This window comes from Astatotilapia calliptera, chromosome 3 (assembly GCF_900246225.1).
Source record: "Astatotilapia calliptera chromosome 3, fAstCal1.2, whole genome shotgun sequence".
NCBI lineage: Eukaryota > Metazoa > Chordata > Actinopteri > Cichliformes > Cichlidae > Astatotilapia > Astatotilapia calliptera.
The window spans coordinates 5,518,935-5,535,944 of NC_039304.1; the positions used below are offsets into that span (position 1 = coordinate 5,518,935).

The 17,010-nt window shown below is 40.2% G+C and overlaps 1 protein-coding gene across 5 annotated transcripts in view; it reads left to right on the forward strand.

Moving 5' to 3' along the window:
- Positions 1–231: 231 nt before the first annotated feature.
- The window catches only part of sorcs2 (sortilin-related VPS10 domain containing receptor 2), a 367,598-nt gene continuing 350,819 nt past the window's right edge, over positions 232–17,010 (forward strand). For all 5 annotated transcript variants that reach the window (XM_026160567.1, XM_026160560.1, XM_026160578.1 and 2 more), the window contains exon 1: positions 232–1,101. In XM_026160567.1, the coding sequence (XP_026016352.1) occupies positions 766–1,101 (336 nt within the window). In that variant the 5' untranslated portion in view covers positions 232–765. The remainder of the gene's footprint in view (positions 1,102–17,010) is intronic.

Here is a 17,010-nt window from a genome sequence, read left to right on the forward strand (position 1 = left end):
GTTTCTATCAGTTAAATTAAAGAAAAAGATAAGTTAAAGAAATAAATATAAATTAGAATGTATGACCAACTCATTCAACCCTCACTTTATCTGACACAAAGTTACTAAACATGTCCATGGTACTCATAAATATAACAAATAGAATAAAACAGATAAGCAATAAGCAACTAAATCTAACTCAGAAAATGTCAGTGTGTGTGTAAGTTTAATACATAAATGTATTTTCAGCATATTTCCCACCCGAACAAGAAAGCTATAGACTCAACAGTGGTTAAGCATGTTACTAAGTGACCATCAGGAGTTGCTGATTATCAGTCTATGCCCTGACATCAGCAGATAAGCATACGAAGGTCGCGAAGACTAAACCACTGCACCACTACGTCAGTTGTGGATCACTGTGACACTGATCACGGTCGAATTCAGTTTGAAACCAACAAGAAACACACAATGTTGTTAAAAATAACGGCAGTGATTTTAGGCAGTGCTGCCGTCATGTTGGAACTCTTTATTTAGATGGATGGAGTGATGCGAGCTCAGTACAGCTGCAGGACAGCAGATGGCACCGCTGCATCGTCCTGTGGTTCGTACTTGGCACCGAGACTCGTCCACGTTGTTCTCACTGTCTGACTTCGCTCCAGTTCCCCTCCCTCTATCCCTCCCTCACTCTCTCTTCCTCGGTTTACAGTATACACCTATCTATCTCCCACAAGCATCAGCAGTCTCTTCATCAGTCTCCGCGTTACGGGCGCTAGTACGGCGTAAAGCATGGCACCTCTCCGTCCCGAAGAACCGGGTTCAGCTGCTGCGTACCTCTGCGTCTTTCTGTTGACCGTCTCGGCCTGGATGGCACTACCGGGACCCGTGCGCTGTGGCAGCGTGGCTTTAAACCGGCGAGGCTGGGAGGATCGCACGTTTGACTTGAACGGCGGAGAAAGAGGCTTCCTGCCGGGCCAGAAAGCAGTCGGGGCGGGGAGCACACCCCGCTTCAGAAGAGCCCTGTCCTGGGATAAACAAATGTCCCTGCTCAGCAGCTCGTTCGTGCTCAAAGGGGATGCGACCCACAACCAGGCGATGGTCCACTGGACAGGAGAGAACAGCAGCGTAAGTAGCCTCTCTCCTCATCCTGTCCCGTCTCGAGCCACTGGTTCATGCACCATCCCTATAGCCCTTTCTTTGTCACCTTCCACCATCCGTCACTCCAGCGTCAGCGCACATCACTAAAAACAAGTTATTGTTCTCGCAGTAGGCTGCTGCTGCGGCTGCTGCAGACGCACACTGCGCGCCTCTCAGGGAGAAGAGGCACGGTGTGGTTTTTATGCACCCAGGTGGTCCACCTGGAGGCGCCGTGGAGGTTTAAAGGCTCCGGGCTTTGTTGAAACATCGGGACTTTTTAATGGCTTCGTGCAGGGGGTGGGGGTGGCTCAGGGTCACGAACATCTTGTTATTGTCTGTTTATTCTGCTCAGAGAAAGTCAAACATTCATAATGGAACGTATTATTACCGGATTCCTTACTATGAACCCCCTTTTTTCGTACGCAACGTAATTGAAGTAAAAAGAAGAAATGGCTCATTTTAATTTGGGGCAGAGGCCAACCGGATGGGAGGCGGTTTAATGTTCACTTAGTGCCCCGGGTCCCCTGACCCCAATTTGAATTACAACCTCCTGTGCCATTGTGTACCATGACATTAGGAAGTCCAAGGACGCACCGAGAGCACGGAGCCAGTGTGGAGACAAGGGGTGCGCGCTAAACAGACAGCTGGGTACTTAATTTAGTTACATGAAGCCATGACTGAAATATTGATGGAGCCTTTTATTCATGAATTTTGCAGTGCCTTGTTTATTTGTGGTTTGGAACCCAGTTTGGCTTAAACGAAAATGGATGTCTTGGTCTAGGCAACTTTTTTACACCTTCACAGCCACTGCCGTTTAAATAAAGCACATGTAGGACAGATTTCAGACATTTGTGGCATATATATGATATAGATCCCTCTGACAGCATTATTAAATGCTGTCAGAGGGGTCAAAATAGCAAAACCCATAGCCTACATAGACATATTTTTTAGATTATCTGTGTTGTGGGTGAAACAGCCCGAAGTATGATACAGCTATTCTAAGAACATACTGTGTTTTTTCTTAGCCTTCACTTTAATCACAGCAGCTACACTAAACAAGAGTAGTCTTTGTGATGTATATTGACAGAGGCTGGGTGGGGAGGTGGAAAATGGTGTCTGGTGGGGACATCACTTGGAATGAGAGCCTTTTTGTCAGACTATCACATTAAATGTGTCCCTAGAAGTAGCTGTAACCACTCCTGGGGGTGGAAAAATAATGTGAAGGAGGAATTTCCTGAACTTTCATAACAAATTGATTGCTAAATAACATAATGTAACAAATGTAGGATTATGGAGGCTAAGGAGAATTTAAAGTGATGCAGGCAGCTCTGCTTGTTGGTGGGTAGAAATGCAAGTAGAATTTAAGGTCAGTGCCAGTAGCTAGAGCTCTTGAAAGCACAGTATACTGGTGTTTGCTGCGGGAGAGAGATGGAATCATGATTTGAATGCAAGTGTTCTAAATTTTTAAGTAGTTTAATCTATACTTTGTCTCCAGCTGTGTTGTTGTTGTTGTTGTTTTTTAACTTTTCTAAAGGATTACTTGTGGAAACCAAGTCTAAGCCTTAAGCTTCCATATGGGTTTTTCCAGTTGCAGTGGTTGGCTAAATTCAGCCTGCAATGATGTTTTTCTGTTCTTTTCTTTTAGCAGGTTGAAAATGGTTGGTTTTAAATGGTTTCTTTAAAAATTCTAATGGTACGTGCTTGTGAGATCTGCTTTTGATGGTTTTATTCTAATTGGAAAGGATGAACTAACACGCTAGGCTTGATTTCATTGGGAATTTTAGCACTAATTAGCTTAACTTAATGGTGGCATTAAAGCAGCTAGATGTCACTCTTTTGACAAGATTATCAAAGCCCTGATAAATAATATATATAAGATAATTAATATATCTTTTTTTTTATCTTTTTTTCCTAAAATCAATAACACAACAAATCAAAGCAAAAATTAATTAATTTATTCAGACAACATTACATTTTACTGATTCTTTAGTAAATATAGTTCTTAATTTCCGTTTGAGATCAGAGTCTGGTTTGAAATAATGAATGTGCTCAAACAAACAGCCCAAAATCACTATTGAGAGCAACTCGCCACAAATCAGTAATGACTTGTGGGATTATACTACTTTGGCATTTAAGACGGGGCATTTAAGTAATAAAAAATTGACATTCTCCCAGTGGACTCAAGCCTATCTTGCAATGAACTTCCTGTCTTCATCTCTTCTTCTTCTTCTTTTCTTTTAATCGAGGCAATGTATCCTCGGGGATCTTAGCGCTCAGACTCTGCCAGCCATTGGAACTCCAAGTTTGACTTATCTTCAATTAACTTGGTGTGGGTATGTACTCTGAAAGGTCGATGAGACTGAGTTCATCCCAGCCTAATAAACACAGAAAAATGGTGCCATTCAATTTCCCTAAGGCTGACATTTATGAACAGCAAGCAGATTGATGGAAGGGAAAAAGGAATTTCTGCCTCTCTTCATGTTTCATGATGTCATTTTTGCATCTTTGATGTTCCAAATGTAATTCCTTGATGAAAGGGTCAGGAGTGCAGAAGACTTCAGATGTCGCATCGGTCTTGATGATGGCTTGTCAGAGATGTAATAGAGACCACCTAGCAGTTAAAAAAAGGATAACATGCACGCCTTCCTTTAGTTATTCAGGCTAATTATTGCATGTAATGTGTATATGCTGTTCTGGGCCCCGTCAACTTCTGGCCAGACTACAAAGTGTTTTTTAGACTTATTCAGGTACCTTTATAGTAAAAGTGCTGTCATTAAAAATAGTTTGCTCTGTGTACTCTCTTCTGTCCCCGTGGCAACTGTCACTTTTCTTGGGCAATCCTTGATTGGTCAATTGATGGCTTAAAGCATAAAAGAGCCTTCCCTCAGGCTACCTCCAGAGGTGTCTTTGAAGAACAGAGAACACAGTTATATGTGTGTGAGAGAGGCTGCTTTAGAACAACAGAGCAGTGAGAAGAGGTGGAATTTAGATCCAGACAGAATCAGTGAAGCAGTAAAAATTATTTTCAGTCCAAGTTCTACCTAATTGGTATTTAATAATCCAAAACAGAACATGTTAAAGGTCACAGCTCCTTGAAAATATTCATGAACCACAAAAGACTGAGAAGATAAAATAATACCAAAATAAAGAAATAAATTAACCAGTACTACTTAGCTGATTATCCAGTGTATTATATGTCTGCATCTCTCATTAAGTAAATACAGTGTACAAGTGTAGTTTTTTACCTGTTTACTGACACATACACGTATTCCAATTATAGTTATATAACGGACTTGGATATAATGTGTAAAATGCGAGCTTTCATTTGAGGATATGGTAAACGGCCTGTACTTGTATAGCGCTTTACTTAGTCCCTAAGGACTCCAAAGCGCTTCACACTACATTCAGTCATTCACCCATTCACACACTGGTGATTGCAAGCTACATTGTAGCCACAGCCACCCTGGGGCGCACTGAGAGGGGTGAGGCTGCCGGACACTGGCGCCGCCGGGCCCTCTGACCACCACCAGTAGGTAACGGGTGAAGTATCTTGCCCAAGGACACAACACCTGAGACTGTCCGATCCCGAGCTCGAACTGGCAACCTTCCGATTACAAGACAAACTGCCAACTCTTGAGCCACGATCGCCCACATTCAAATTGGAGGAAGGGTTTGGGAGTTCCTCTTTTTTTTTAGTTCAGCCTACTAAATTAAAGCTTAAAGTCTTCACTTCATCTGCATCTGAGTTGTTTCATTTAAAATTCATAGTGCTAATGTACAGAACCAAGATAAAAAAAAAGTTCAAAAAGTTCACTGTCCAACTATTTATGGACCCAACTGTATGAAAGAGAAAACAAAGCAGCAGGCTTGTTATATCGCACTCTTTCAGGTTGATTGAATTCTTTTATCTGCACTAACATTGAGTTATTTCTCAATGTTAAAATTCACTATTTAAACCTGCTCCTGCTGCTAAAGTAACCATTGTGATGAAATTCTTAATTGCTTTTCATGGAAATCAAGTTGTTATTAATGATAAGAAAACTCTCCCCTTTCAAGTATATAAGAGAACTCACCAAATTATTTGCAATGGCACCACATACATTTATTTACCCAGTGACTGATTGTGTTTTTCCCAAATACTGCTCATATTCAGAGAAATGTTCAAAGAAAAGTATATTCACATATCTCACTATTATATTACTATTATATTGGACATGGAGTGATTGCTATATGACACTACTAATGATGTATAGTCCATTAAATTGCTTTAGTTCTTCCATAAACTGAAAATGAGACAGCATTTAACTCATGATGTTGATCAAGTTGAAAAATGTACTAAATTAATATTATGTTTTAACCAATAAGACTTCAGACTAACAATAAAGATCACAGATACATCAGGAAAGTGTTTGCCTGAGTCATAGGTTAAGGTATCTGAATTTTATACAACTGAAGTTCTTCTAGAAGCCAGAGGATCTGCTCCCTGCGGATTATTAAAAGAATGCAGGTTTAGGGAAGCTCTGAAATGGAGTCACTTTGGATGGAGTGGTTATACCAGACTTCTGAATGATGGAAACCTCCGTTATTGAAAGCACTCTCCTTGTGATTCTCTCCCTCGGATCTCTCTCCTTGACTTGTCGACTAGCCTGGGGGAATTCTGTGTTTATTTCTCTCCCTTTATTTCTAGGTCCTCTCTGTGGTGATGTGAAGCATTAATGTCTACATGTGTGTCCCTGATGTGCGGATCTGTACTGGCTGGGAAACAGCCCTCAATATTTAGTGGAGTTTCTCTATACATTTTTTGTGGATTGATTGTTTTGTGGCAATAACATTGGCATGTCAGTCACACTGCTTTTAAATTTGCAAGCCTATGTGTGCTGTTGTTGATTTTTTTTAAATTTATACAAATCACAACAACAGTCGCCTCAAGGCATTTTATATTGTAAGGTAGACCCTACAATAATACATAAAGAAAAAAACTCCAACAATCATGTGACCCCCTATGAGACAGCACTTTGGCAACAGTGGGAAGGAAAAACTCCCTTTTACCAGGAAGAAACCTCCAGCAGAACCAGGCTCAGGAGAGAAGACCACTTTGAAGACCACTGTGGTCTGAAAACTCCTGCTCACTCTGTCTTTAAACCTAACCCTAATCCTAAGGCCACATTTTGGAGTAAAGCAGAATTTATATATTTTTTGTTGTATGCTGAATGTTGGGCAGCATGGTCATGCAGTGATTAGCACTGTTGATTTGTAGCAATAAACTTGTAGGTTCAATTCCGCCATTTGTCCTGGGTGGACTATGTGGGCTTTGCCTGCACTCCCCTGTATACATTGGTACCCCAGCTTCCTCCCACAGCTTGCAGTTAGTAGGGTTAGGTAAACTGGTGATTCGAAGTTGCTCTTAAGTTTAAATGGTTGTCGGTTTCTCTATGCTAATCTGTGACTGACTGGAAAGCTGTCCACAATGTACGTATGGAACAATTTGGACAATGTTGGGGAGTAATGGAATGCATGTACCAGCTTTATGTATTTAAGATACAAAATATGAGTAACTGTATTCCATTTAATTCCACTATTTAAAAAGTTGGTATTCAGAATACAGTTACTTTGTTGAAATAAATTGATTACACGGTGGTCTTTTCCTGTTTCGTATGTTAGGCTATGCTCTTTCTATTTTTGGTAATTCCACGCCGAGGCTCTAACGCATAATGACATGAAAAAATATTTTTTACAAATGATTTAATATGAAGGCAATAGGCAGTTTTCGGCTACAAGCATGACACGGAACCCAACTTATTAGCCAGAGATCCCTTTACTACGGTTCGGAGCCGCGGATCTGTTTTATATACGCGCAGAATAGTTTGCTATACGAGATCGCTGCAAAAAGTGCAGCCTTACCTAATGTCCACCCTCCTCCTGTTACTCGTTTTATATTAAGATTTAAAAATCTAGTTGGTATTGGTATGGCGAGTAACCTTCAGTAATAGTAATAAAGCACAGAGCAGGTTACTTTTAAAATGCATTCCACTACAGATGCTCCAACTACATGAATGTAGTTGGGGCATCTGTAGTGGAATGCATTTTAAAAGTAACCGTCCCAACACTGAATTTGGATGCAAACCACATTACTAACTAGGGGTGCAACCAAATAATTTCTTATATAGAATATCGGTCAGATATTGACTCAAAGTGACTGAGTGGAAATCTGTCACAATCTATTTAATTACATTTTACATTCCTCTGCCCAAAGCTGATGTACCACTTTCAGTAGCATGACTAAAAGCTATTTTCAGCTGCTTCCTTGTCACAAGGGTCCCACAGCAGTTGGCGCTGCATGTTTGAATTGGCACAGTTCTACACCAGATGCCCTTCCCAAAGCAAACCCAAAGGGGGATTTGTACCTCTGGCTGGAATTGAACCGGCAACCGTAGCGAATATGTAGTAGCACAACCAAAAGTCCTAATGTCAACCTAAAGATGGCTCTAGATCAGGAGTCAAAGTTAAGTCTAAGTGATGCACAGCTCCCCAAAGTGAGAAGCTCATAGCAGTGAATAGCTGTTTCCACTTACCTCTGTTATGCTCCTTGTCATTGCACATAGAATAACTACCTAAGTATACTCATCCTTCTTTTCACCATTTTCAGTCTATTCCTCAATTGATAGTATTAATGTCAATGTTATCGTCCACATTAACTGTTGTCTTTGCGTTGCATATTACAGAATTGTAGGTAATACCACCTTTAATACACCATCCCCATTGGATACCTTGCTTACACCATCTTCAGATTGCATGCATCATTTCAGTCAGTTGGGTCTGGGGATTATCTGTCTGCTGCATACGTCTTATCTAAACATCATATTGGTTGAATTTAAATAGAGTATTTAGAGGGAGCCGGTTTCATAATAAGGTTGCTTTCCTTTATTTGCATGCAAAATCATGGCTCATGCAGGTGTGTACACATGGACACACACACGTCCAAGCTGTAACAATACGTGGCCATATTCTTAACATGCACGTGCGCACACACATTTGGGTCTCTTGGGTCCTGACTTAATGTGAAAGGCATTTGTTCATGCTTCACATACTGAACAGACAGGTTATTTGGCCCCTGGTCGTTCTGCGGTGGAAAATTGTTTGCACATGTGAGGAGAGCCTTTCTCGTCATTTATCTTGTCTGTCCTCATTGGTCCTGCTTAAAAAGATACTCCAAACCCCAGACTGTAAATCATCAGAGCTGTTTGCTCACTTCTCCTCTATCTCTGTTTAAAATGAATCGCACACTGTCTCCAAATTATAAAGTGCACTATCACCACAACACGCTTGCCAACCAGCAAGGCCTTCAGGACACATCTAAGCATGTCACAGTGTCACTCCACAGTATTGAATGGCTCCGGGCTTCATTGTCATGCTTGCTGTGCATAATGCTACTGTAAGGGTTTGGACGATATATCTCTGTCATCTTATGTCATCCCAGGACTGCTTTAAAATATTAAATGTTCCAAAAGCTATATTTTGAATTACAAAAAGTCTAAGCCACTTTTGCAGAATAATAATGTTAGTTCAATATTTTCTCAGTGGATTATGACCAGAATTTCTTTGGGATATCCAGCTATATTCCAGCATGCAAAACACGGGAATTGTCTGTGACTACACTATTATTGTTTCATACTAATTCCATCTACAACATGACAGTTGACATTTTGATGATTTATGTTCTTTATCATGAAAATAGATTGCTATTGTGACCAAATCCATTAATCACAGTGAAGGAGTAAGATTATAATTTTTCAGAATTCCCTTCAGAAGTTGACTGAGGTGCTTCATTACTCTTGGTGCCAGTGGAGATCTTTATATTGGTGAAATAAAGATCTTTATACTAAGTGAAAATACATGATAAGGCAAACATTCTAAGTAAACTTGCCTTTTTGTTACTTTCTGAATATTATAACCATTTAAGTGGTTGAAGTCAAAAACATACCAGCATAAATATGTAACTTAAACCAGTGTCAGGTTTAGCTACTCACGACCACATCACTTAAATCTAATCTGGCTATCTAACACTGCAGAGATGGTAATAGTCCTGAGTTTGAAGCACGATGTGCATATATCTATTGGCACAATTAACACAGACTACAAGTGCAAGTTAATTATCTGAAAAATAAAAGCACAGCAGACCATCAAGCTCATTGTTCAATAAGATATTTATCCGAAGCCTTCATCAGTGTTGGCACATGGCTGCTCTTTGCCACTTGGCGGTAGGTAGTGTTTGCCAGTTCAATGCTATGGTTAACTTGCTAACAAGACCTTGGAAAAGTACATGAGGCAGCATGCTACTGTAGTGTTACTGTCTAATTAAGTGTTCAGTGACACCAGGCAGATGCTGGTTGCCCAGGAGCTAAATAAAAGCATCGAATCACCTTTGAGTTGGAGGCTATTCTGAGGCTGCTGGCGTCAGTGCTCACAGACTGCTTGCTCTGTATGTAAGGTGCATTGTTATACAATTATTCTCTTTTCCTGTATGCTCTTTAACTTGTTTTCTGGCTGGAAACCTTCAAAGACTTTAAAGTTATTAAAGATGTGTGTTTACTTGTATATTTGTACATGCAATGGATCAGAGGGATACTGGTTACCAGAGCGGCTGCCAAAACAGCTAGTTGGCAAACTGCAGGACACAAGAAAGCCCCTCGTCTGCTTGAACATTCAAATTTTCAGCCCTTTGTTACGGTGCAAAAATATTCTCAGCATGTGCTCATTGTTTTTCCAGATTTGTCCCTGTAAACAGAGGACTTTCTTTTCTGCTTCGTTCCCCTGTTGTTTTGTGCTCCTCTCAACATCTTCTGCAGCTCAGCTGTCATGGTCGAACGTTCCTGTTCGTGTTGCCCTGGTAACCCACATTGGAATCCTGTCAGGGTCTTCCAGTGGTTTGGTTCCTGATATGAATTTAGAATGGCCCCTCACCATGCACGTCTCTGAGGTCCTGCATATTTTATGTAGAGCTCTGGCATAAATATATGCCAGTCATATTGAGATTGTCAGGTGAAACCCTTGTACCTCCAAACGTGAACTTTTCAGTAACAAAGGAATGTGACCTTTGGCTTTGTGGCAACCATCGTATTGGATTCTGACAATATTTGTTAGTCTTTGTCTCAGCCAAGTCAGATATCTGGACGACCAGCATGAAATTTCCCATTTTTGGATTTATGGTTCTCTTTGCGTGATTTCATTATAAGTTTAGTGGTCTGCTGACCTCTCTCACAATTAGGACAAACACCATATTAGATCAAGATTCATTACCAAAGACTTTATGGGACTAAACCTTTGTATTCACAGTGTCCAGAGGATAAATGCTTTCATGATAAATTAGATTTATCATGAAAGCATTTCGAGTAGATTAGAGCACAAGCACGTTCCCCACTGGATGCTTCATTGAGCACTTTGCACACTTTTACTGTCACTTGGTTACTGGTTACTTAGGCAAAAATATAAGTGTTACACGCAGTGTTATAACCAGTGTCTTGTGATCTAAAGCAGATAAAGTTCACAAATATGAATTTTATTTGTGTCCCAAGGACAGCCACTTACATATACTGTATTATATTATATTATATTATATTATATTATATTATATTATATTATATTATATTATATTATATTATATTATATTATATTATATTATATTATATTCATTGGCCTCTTCATGAGTGTTATCCTTTTGGGTGTAAATTAAAAAAAAAAACTGTCAACAGATTATTGAAAATGAAGTCTTAAAAAGACCAGTTAACTTTTCACACAGTTTTATGGAAATTACAATGCATAGATATATAACGCTTGCTGTATTTCTGTAGGTTTGTTGTATGTTGTGTGCGTGAGGGGTGGTGGGAAATGTCTGCCTGCCTCCAGCCACTGGAGGACTAGTGGGAAAGCTCTCCCTATAGCGCCCCTCTGAGAATTGTGAAATGCAGTCCAGCAGGGTTTCTCCAGTATTTCGCGTTCACAGTAACACACTTAGAGATTGGATCTTCTCTCCTTTGTGCTAAGCCTTTGCCTTTCTATCAGCCCCCCTCAGAATCTGAATCCCACCTCTCCCTGTGGACCGGGTTTATTTCCATTTTCTTTTGTAAGCCATTTGTACAACAACAGCATGAAGCTTTTCACACAAGCCAGGCATCAAGAAGAATTGTCCTTGTTTTGGGTGGCAATTGCTGAAGGCAAGTACAAAAATACATAGTAAATGCTCAAAGTTTAAAACTTCACCATTATGTTTGATTTTTATTTATTAATTTTTTTAAGTTCAAATTTTTTTTTTGCACCTTACCTCGGAGTCCACTAGAAATCTTAAAAAAAAAAAAAAGAAAACATGAATTCCCCAGTCTGAGACTTGGATGCCATGTCATTTGCTAGTGTTGATGGGGGTTTGTCCACTGTGGTTCATGTGGACAAACCACATGAAACACAGTGGACAACCACAGTGGACAAACCCCCATCAAACACAGGCGGTGCAGCCATCTACAAGAAGAATTTAGGGTGTGTCATACTTCCATATGCTGACAAATGAAGTGGAAGCAGAGAAACACTCAACTTGGGCTTCAGTGACGCCTTAGTTGTGCCACAAGCTGATTGCCTCCACATCTATGGAACACCAGGGCTGATGTAATGAATTAATTAAATACGTCTCTGAAAACATCTGAGCACTTTTGTTCAGATGTTTTCACTTTTGCAAAGAGGCTCTATCTTGACAAACCAACCAGATATCTGAAGATTAAACCACTACATTCTCGGCTAAAAAATATTAAAAGTGTATTTGTTGACACACAAATAGGGCTTTTTAAAGTACAGTTCTGTCAGTTTCCACATGCCGGTTGTTGGTGTGCAGAAACACCTTCTAAAAACAATGGCCACCAGGCCAAAGCAATGGTTTTGACTCGATCAGCGTTAGCCCCGCCCCCTGAGTTTGATGGGTGAGGTTGACAGATAAAATTATTTCATGGTGAGACCTGAAGGAGTCAAGTGTGCCAAAATGAATTAATTAAATACAACATTAAATAATTTAAATGTGTCAATAATTAATTAAAATGTGAAATAAATAATTAATTAATTAAATGTGTCAAAATATTTATTTAATTGTTTATTTCCCATTTTTATTAATTATTTCCAATTTTATTTAATTATTGCCACATAATTAATTATTTAATGGTGTATTTAATTAATTCATTATGTCAGTCCTGGCATTCCATACCCGTCATGCTGCACTGATGTCAATATAATCAAATCAAATCAAATCAAATCACTTTTTATTGTCACATCACATGTGCAGGCACACTGGCACAGCACATGCGAGTGAAATTCTTGTGTGCGAGCTCCACAAGCAACAGAGATGTGCAAACACAACAACACAAACGAGCAAAATACAAGAATGGCCAACCTGAAACTAATAAATATATGTACAATATATAATAGTGTATGCATTTCTGGATGTGTATACTAAATATTTTCCTACGTGTGTGTGTGTGTGTGTGTGTGTGTATACACATTTTTACAAATTAAATAGTAAAAAAATAAAATAAAATAATAATAATAATAATAATAAAATATATAAAATATACAGAGTTGAATATGTGCAAAACAAGTGGCATTTATATACAGTGTGGAGTGCATAATGTTGAAGTTCCAGTAGTGAAGCTGAGGTGTCTATGACGTGTTCAGCAGTCTGATGGCCTGATGGAAAAAGCTGTCTCTCAGTCTGCTGGTACGGGACCGGATGCTGCAGAACCTCCTTCCTGATGGAAGCAGTCTGAACAGTTTATGGCTGGGGTGACTGGAGTCCTTGATGATCCTCCCCGCTTTCCTCAGGCACCGCTTCCTGTAGATGTCTTGGAGGGAGGGAAGCTCACCTCCAATTATCCGTTCAGAGCACCGCACTACTCGCTGGAGAGCTTTGCAGTTGTAGGCGGTGCTGTTGCCATACCAGGTGGTGATGCATCCAGTGAGGATGCTCTCAATGGCACAGTGATAGAAGGTCCTGAGGATGCGGGGGCTCATGCCGAATCTTTTCAGTCTCCTGAGAAAGAAGAGGCGCTGCTGCGCCTTCTTCACTGTTTTGTTTGTGTGTACTGACCACGTAAGATCCTCAGCCAGGTGTACGCCAAGGAACCGGAAGCTGCTCACTCTCTCCACAGCAGCGCCGTTGATGGTGATGGGGGTGTGTACTTCTCTGCACCTCCGGAAGTCCACTATCAACTCCTTTGTCTTTGCGACGTTGAGGGTGAGATGGTTGTCTTGACACCAGTGGGTCAGGGCGCTGACCTCCCCCCTGTAAGCCGTCTCATCACCGTTGGTGATAAGACCCACCACTGTAGTGTCGTCCGCAAACTTCACAATGATGTTGGAGTTGTTAGTGGCTGTGCAGTCGTAGGTGTAGAGTGAGTACAGGAGAGGGCTCAGTACACACCCCTGTGGAGCACCAGTGTTCAGTGTGATGGGGGATGAGGTGATGCTGCCCAGTCTGACCACCTGGCGTCTGTCAGACAGGAAGCTAAGGATCCAGCTGCAGAGGGAGCTGCTCAGTCCTAGATCCTGCAGTTTCCTGTCCAGCTTCGAGGGAATGATGGTATTGAATGCTGAGCTGTAATCTACAAACAGCATCCCCACATACGTGTCTCTCTTCTCCAGGTGTGACAGGGCAGTGTGTAGTGTCAGGGCTATGGCATCATCAGTGGACCTGTTGTGGCAGTATGCAAACTGTAGAGGGTCCAGTGAGTCGGGTAGTGCAGAGCAGATGAAGTCCCTGATGTGTATTGCACATTTCATTCCATGTAAACTTAATGTGCTTATCAAAAGAAATAAAAACAATTATTTTTAAATGAATTGGGGTTTTTAACGAATGATCTTAGGCTTTCTGATTTTCATGAGCCATAATCATCAAAATTACAAATTAAATTAAAATTTGAATTATAAATGTAATTAAATTTACACAAAAACACTCTAAAATATTTGAATTTATGTGTAATGAATATAGAATATATGAAAATGTACTTAATTCAAATAAATTATAACTTCTTGACAATATTTAGTTTTTTTTAAATACACTAGTCTTGCCTGGGTAATGTGGATTCATCTACTTATATTTAATTGTTTAGGAGCACCTCGCATCATGAAAGTTTTCTCCTTCATTTTTAAAGGCTCTATGAGGCCCAGTCATGCACTCCTTCTGGCTAATATTCACTCAGACTTTCCTTGAAGCGAATCAAGTTAATTAGCAGTTAATTCGATTTTTCACACCCTTTCTTTTTACTTAAAACAGCATTAATTAAAGGTTCTCTGGTAATTCCTTGTGGATGAACGACATACTTTTCAAACTGGGAATTCTGAGGATTCTCTGAAATGCTCTTTTTATCATTGTGAGAATCTGTGTAAATGGATTTCAGAAAATTGCAAGGGGGCTTCTTCAGGTTTACATCCAAGGAACCCAATTTTGCGTTTTTAGAGAAATTATTTTATAGTTGATGTAGTTTCATAGTTTTGCTGCTTTCCTGATTGGGTGAAAATTTACCTTAATGCTAATGTCCATGTTTGAACTCAGTGCAATTCAAAGCAACCTTGCCTCCCATGTTCAGGAGTGATGTTCTCTCTAGCTGTGCTCGCACACTGACACACACCTACACACAAGTCGATTTGAAGCAGTGAAAACAGGAATTATCCATGTGTTGATGGACATGAAACTTGCCAGTAATAATTCTCTTTCCCTGAAAAAAAAAAAAGTGGGCTGAATGTTTGTGACTCATGTTGATAGCAATTAGCACACCGGTGTATCATGGGAGGTGTGGTGTTGGTGGCGAGCATGTGTGGGAGGAAAGGAAATGAAAGAAGGGAAAAAAGGAGAACAGGCAACCAGTAACTGTGCACTGAGGCTTCTTTTATCTAAACTCTGCATACTCCTCGGTTGGTTTTTAACAAATGTGCTGTCAAAAACAGTGGTTGTTTTACATGAAAAAGACAAGGCCATGCGCTGTGATCTGACGCTGGCAACAATATAACGGGCTCCCAGGCTGCTACTTGCAGCTTGCGCTCTCCCTGTGGCTCTCGTCCTCTCTGTGTGGTTTACTTTTGGTTGATTGAAAGGAGATGTGTGCCAGTGAGTCAAAGTAAAGATGCAAAGCAGCGACAAATTCACTTAATGTTTGGAGTGCAGCTTGTCACTACAGTGGCATCAGGTGATTCCAGTCTGCATTGTAAAAGAAGAAGTTGGCAAGATTCTAAAAATAGTCTTAAATACAAACCAGGGGTGATTATGTGGCTTTTAAAATGGAGGTGAGATGTTTTAGTGTGAGGTATCCATCTATGGATGCACCAATAAGCACAAGTATTTCTTCTTTTTCCTTCTTTCTAACACAGTTCTGCAGTTCTGGTTAGGAAGCAGAAGATAGCACATATATTCCAAATAAAGCAAACAAAAAAGGAACTGTTAAAAGGCCTGAAATGCAGAAAAAAAGCTAAACTATTACAAGAAATCCTACGAAGAAACACCAAAATGCAACCTTGATATCATGGTGTCTGCAAAAAGTTCCAAAATCCTAAAACTAAAAAAGAGCAGAGGTGCAGCGCTGTATCCACCTTCAGGCACTTATTACTGCATGATAATCCTCTTCTCTATCAGCATAAAAGCTGACAATAACGCCACAGGCTACATGTGAGTCATATGGAATAAATTATTATAAGTGCAGAATATGTACACGAGTGATATTTTATCTTGTCACTCCCTGGCAAAATTAGTTGGCAGGGAGTTTTATTGATCACTCAGATTTCTTTGCATTTTAGACCCCATTCCTACACGTCTGCCACATTTGTACAGAAAATGCATTTGCAGGTTGAGCAGCAGAGTTGAGTATGTGAGTTGTGCCAATGACAAACTTGCCAAATCTTCTCTGCCAATGCCAAACAGATTTATTGCCAAGAAGCATTGTTACAACAAAGAAATAATTGACCAAACACAAATTTACTCTTTTTCTATGCTAACAGGTGATGAAACTATTACGTAATTGCTTGATTCAGCTGTCTTGGCTAATTTTAGACAAATTTTTAAGAGTAGTTATTAAACCATCACCTGATCCTTTCTGATGACTGGTTTATATGAAGAGTTTCAGTCAGGATTTAGAGTAAATCGTAGCACAGAAACAATCTTGTTATGGCCTCTGACATTTTTTTTTTTGCTTGTCCTGTTACATCTCAGCACAGCATTCAATTCAATATTTTACTACAGAGATTACAACAGACCATTGGTAAAGGAACTGCGCTGCATAAATTCCAATTTGTGCAGGCAAATTGGGAGTCTTGCTCACTCTCTACAGTTAGTCATGGAGCTTCAAAGGCTTACATGCTGGGACCAATACTTTTTACATTATACATCCTTAACTTTGGCAGTATTATTAGAAAACCATGCATTTTCATCATTATGCAGATGATACCAAGCTTTATTTTTCCATGAAGTTACATAATATAAATCAACTACTTAAATTACAAGGATGTCTTAAAGACAAAGGCCTGGATGACCTCTAATTCTCGCATGATGATGATGCATTGATGTTTTCTTGTTGACTCATTTTTTTTCCCACTAACTGCAAAAAAGACCGAGGTGGTGGCAGACCGGGGTGGTGGTCCCCATCTTTAAGAAAGGGGACCGGAGCGTGTGTTCCAACTACAGGGGAATCACATTCCTCAGCCTCCCTGGGAAAGTCTATGTCAGGGTGCTGGAGAGGAGAGTCTGTCCGTTAGTCGAACCTCGGATACAGGAGGAACAATGCGGTTTTCGTGCTGGTCGTGGAACACTGGACCAGCTCTTTATCCTCTTGAGGATATTCGAGGGCACATGGGAGTTTGCCCCAACCAGTCTACATGTGT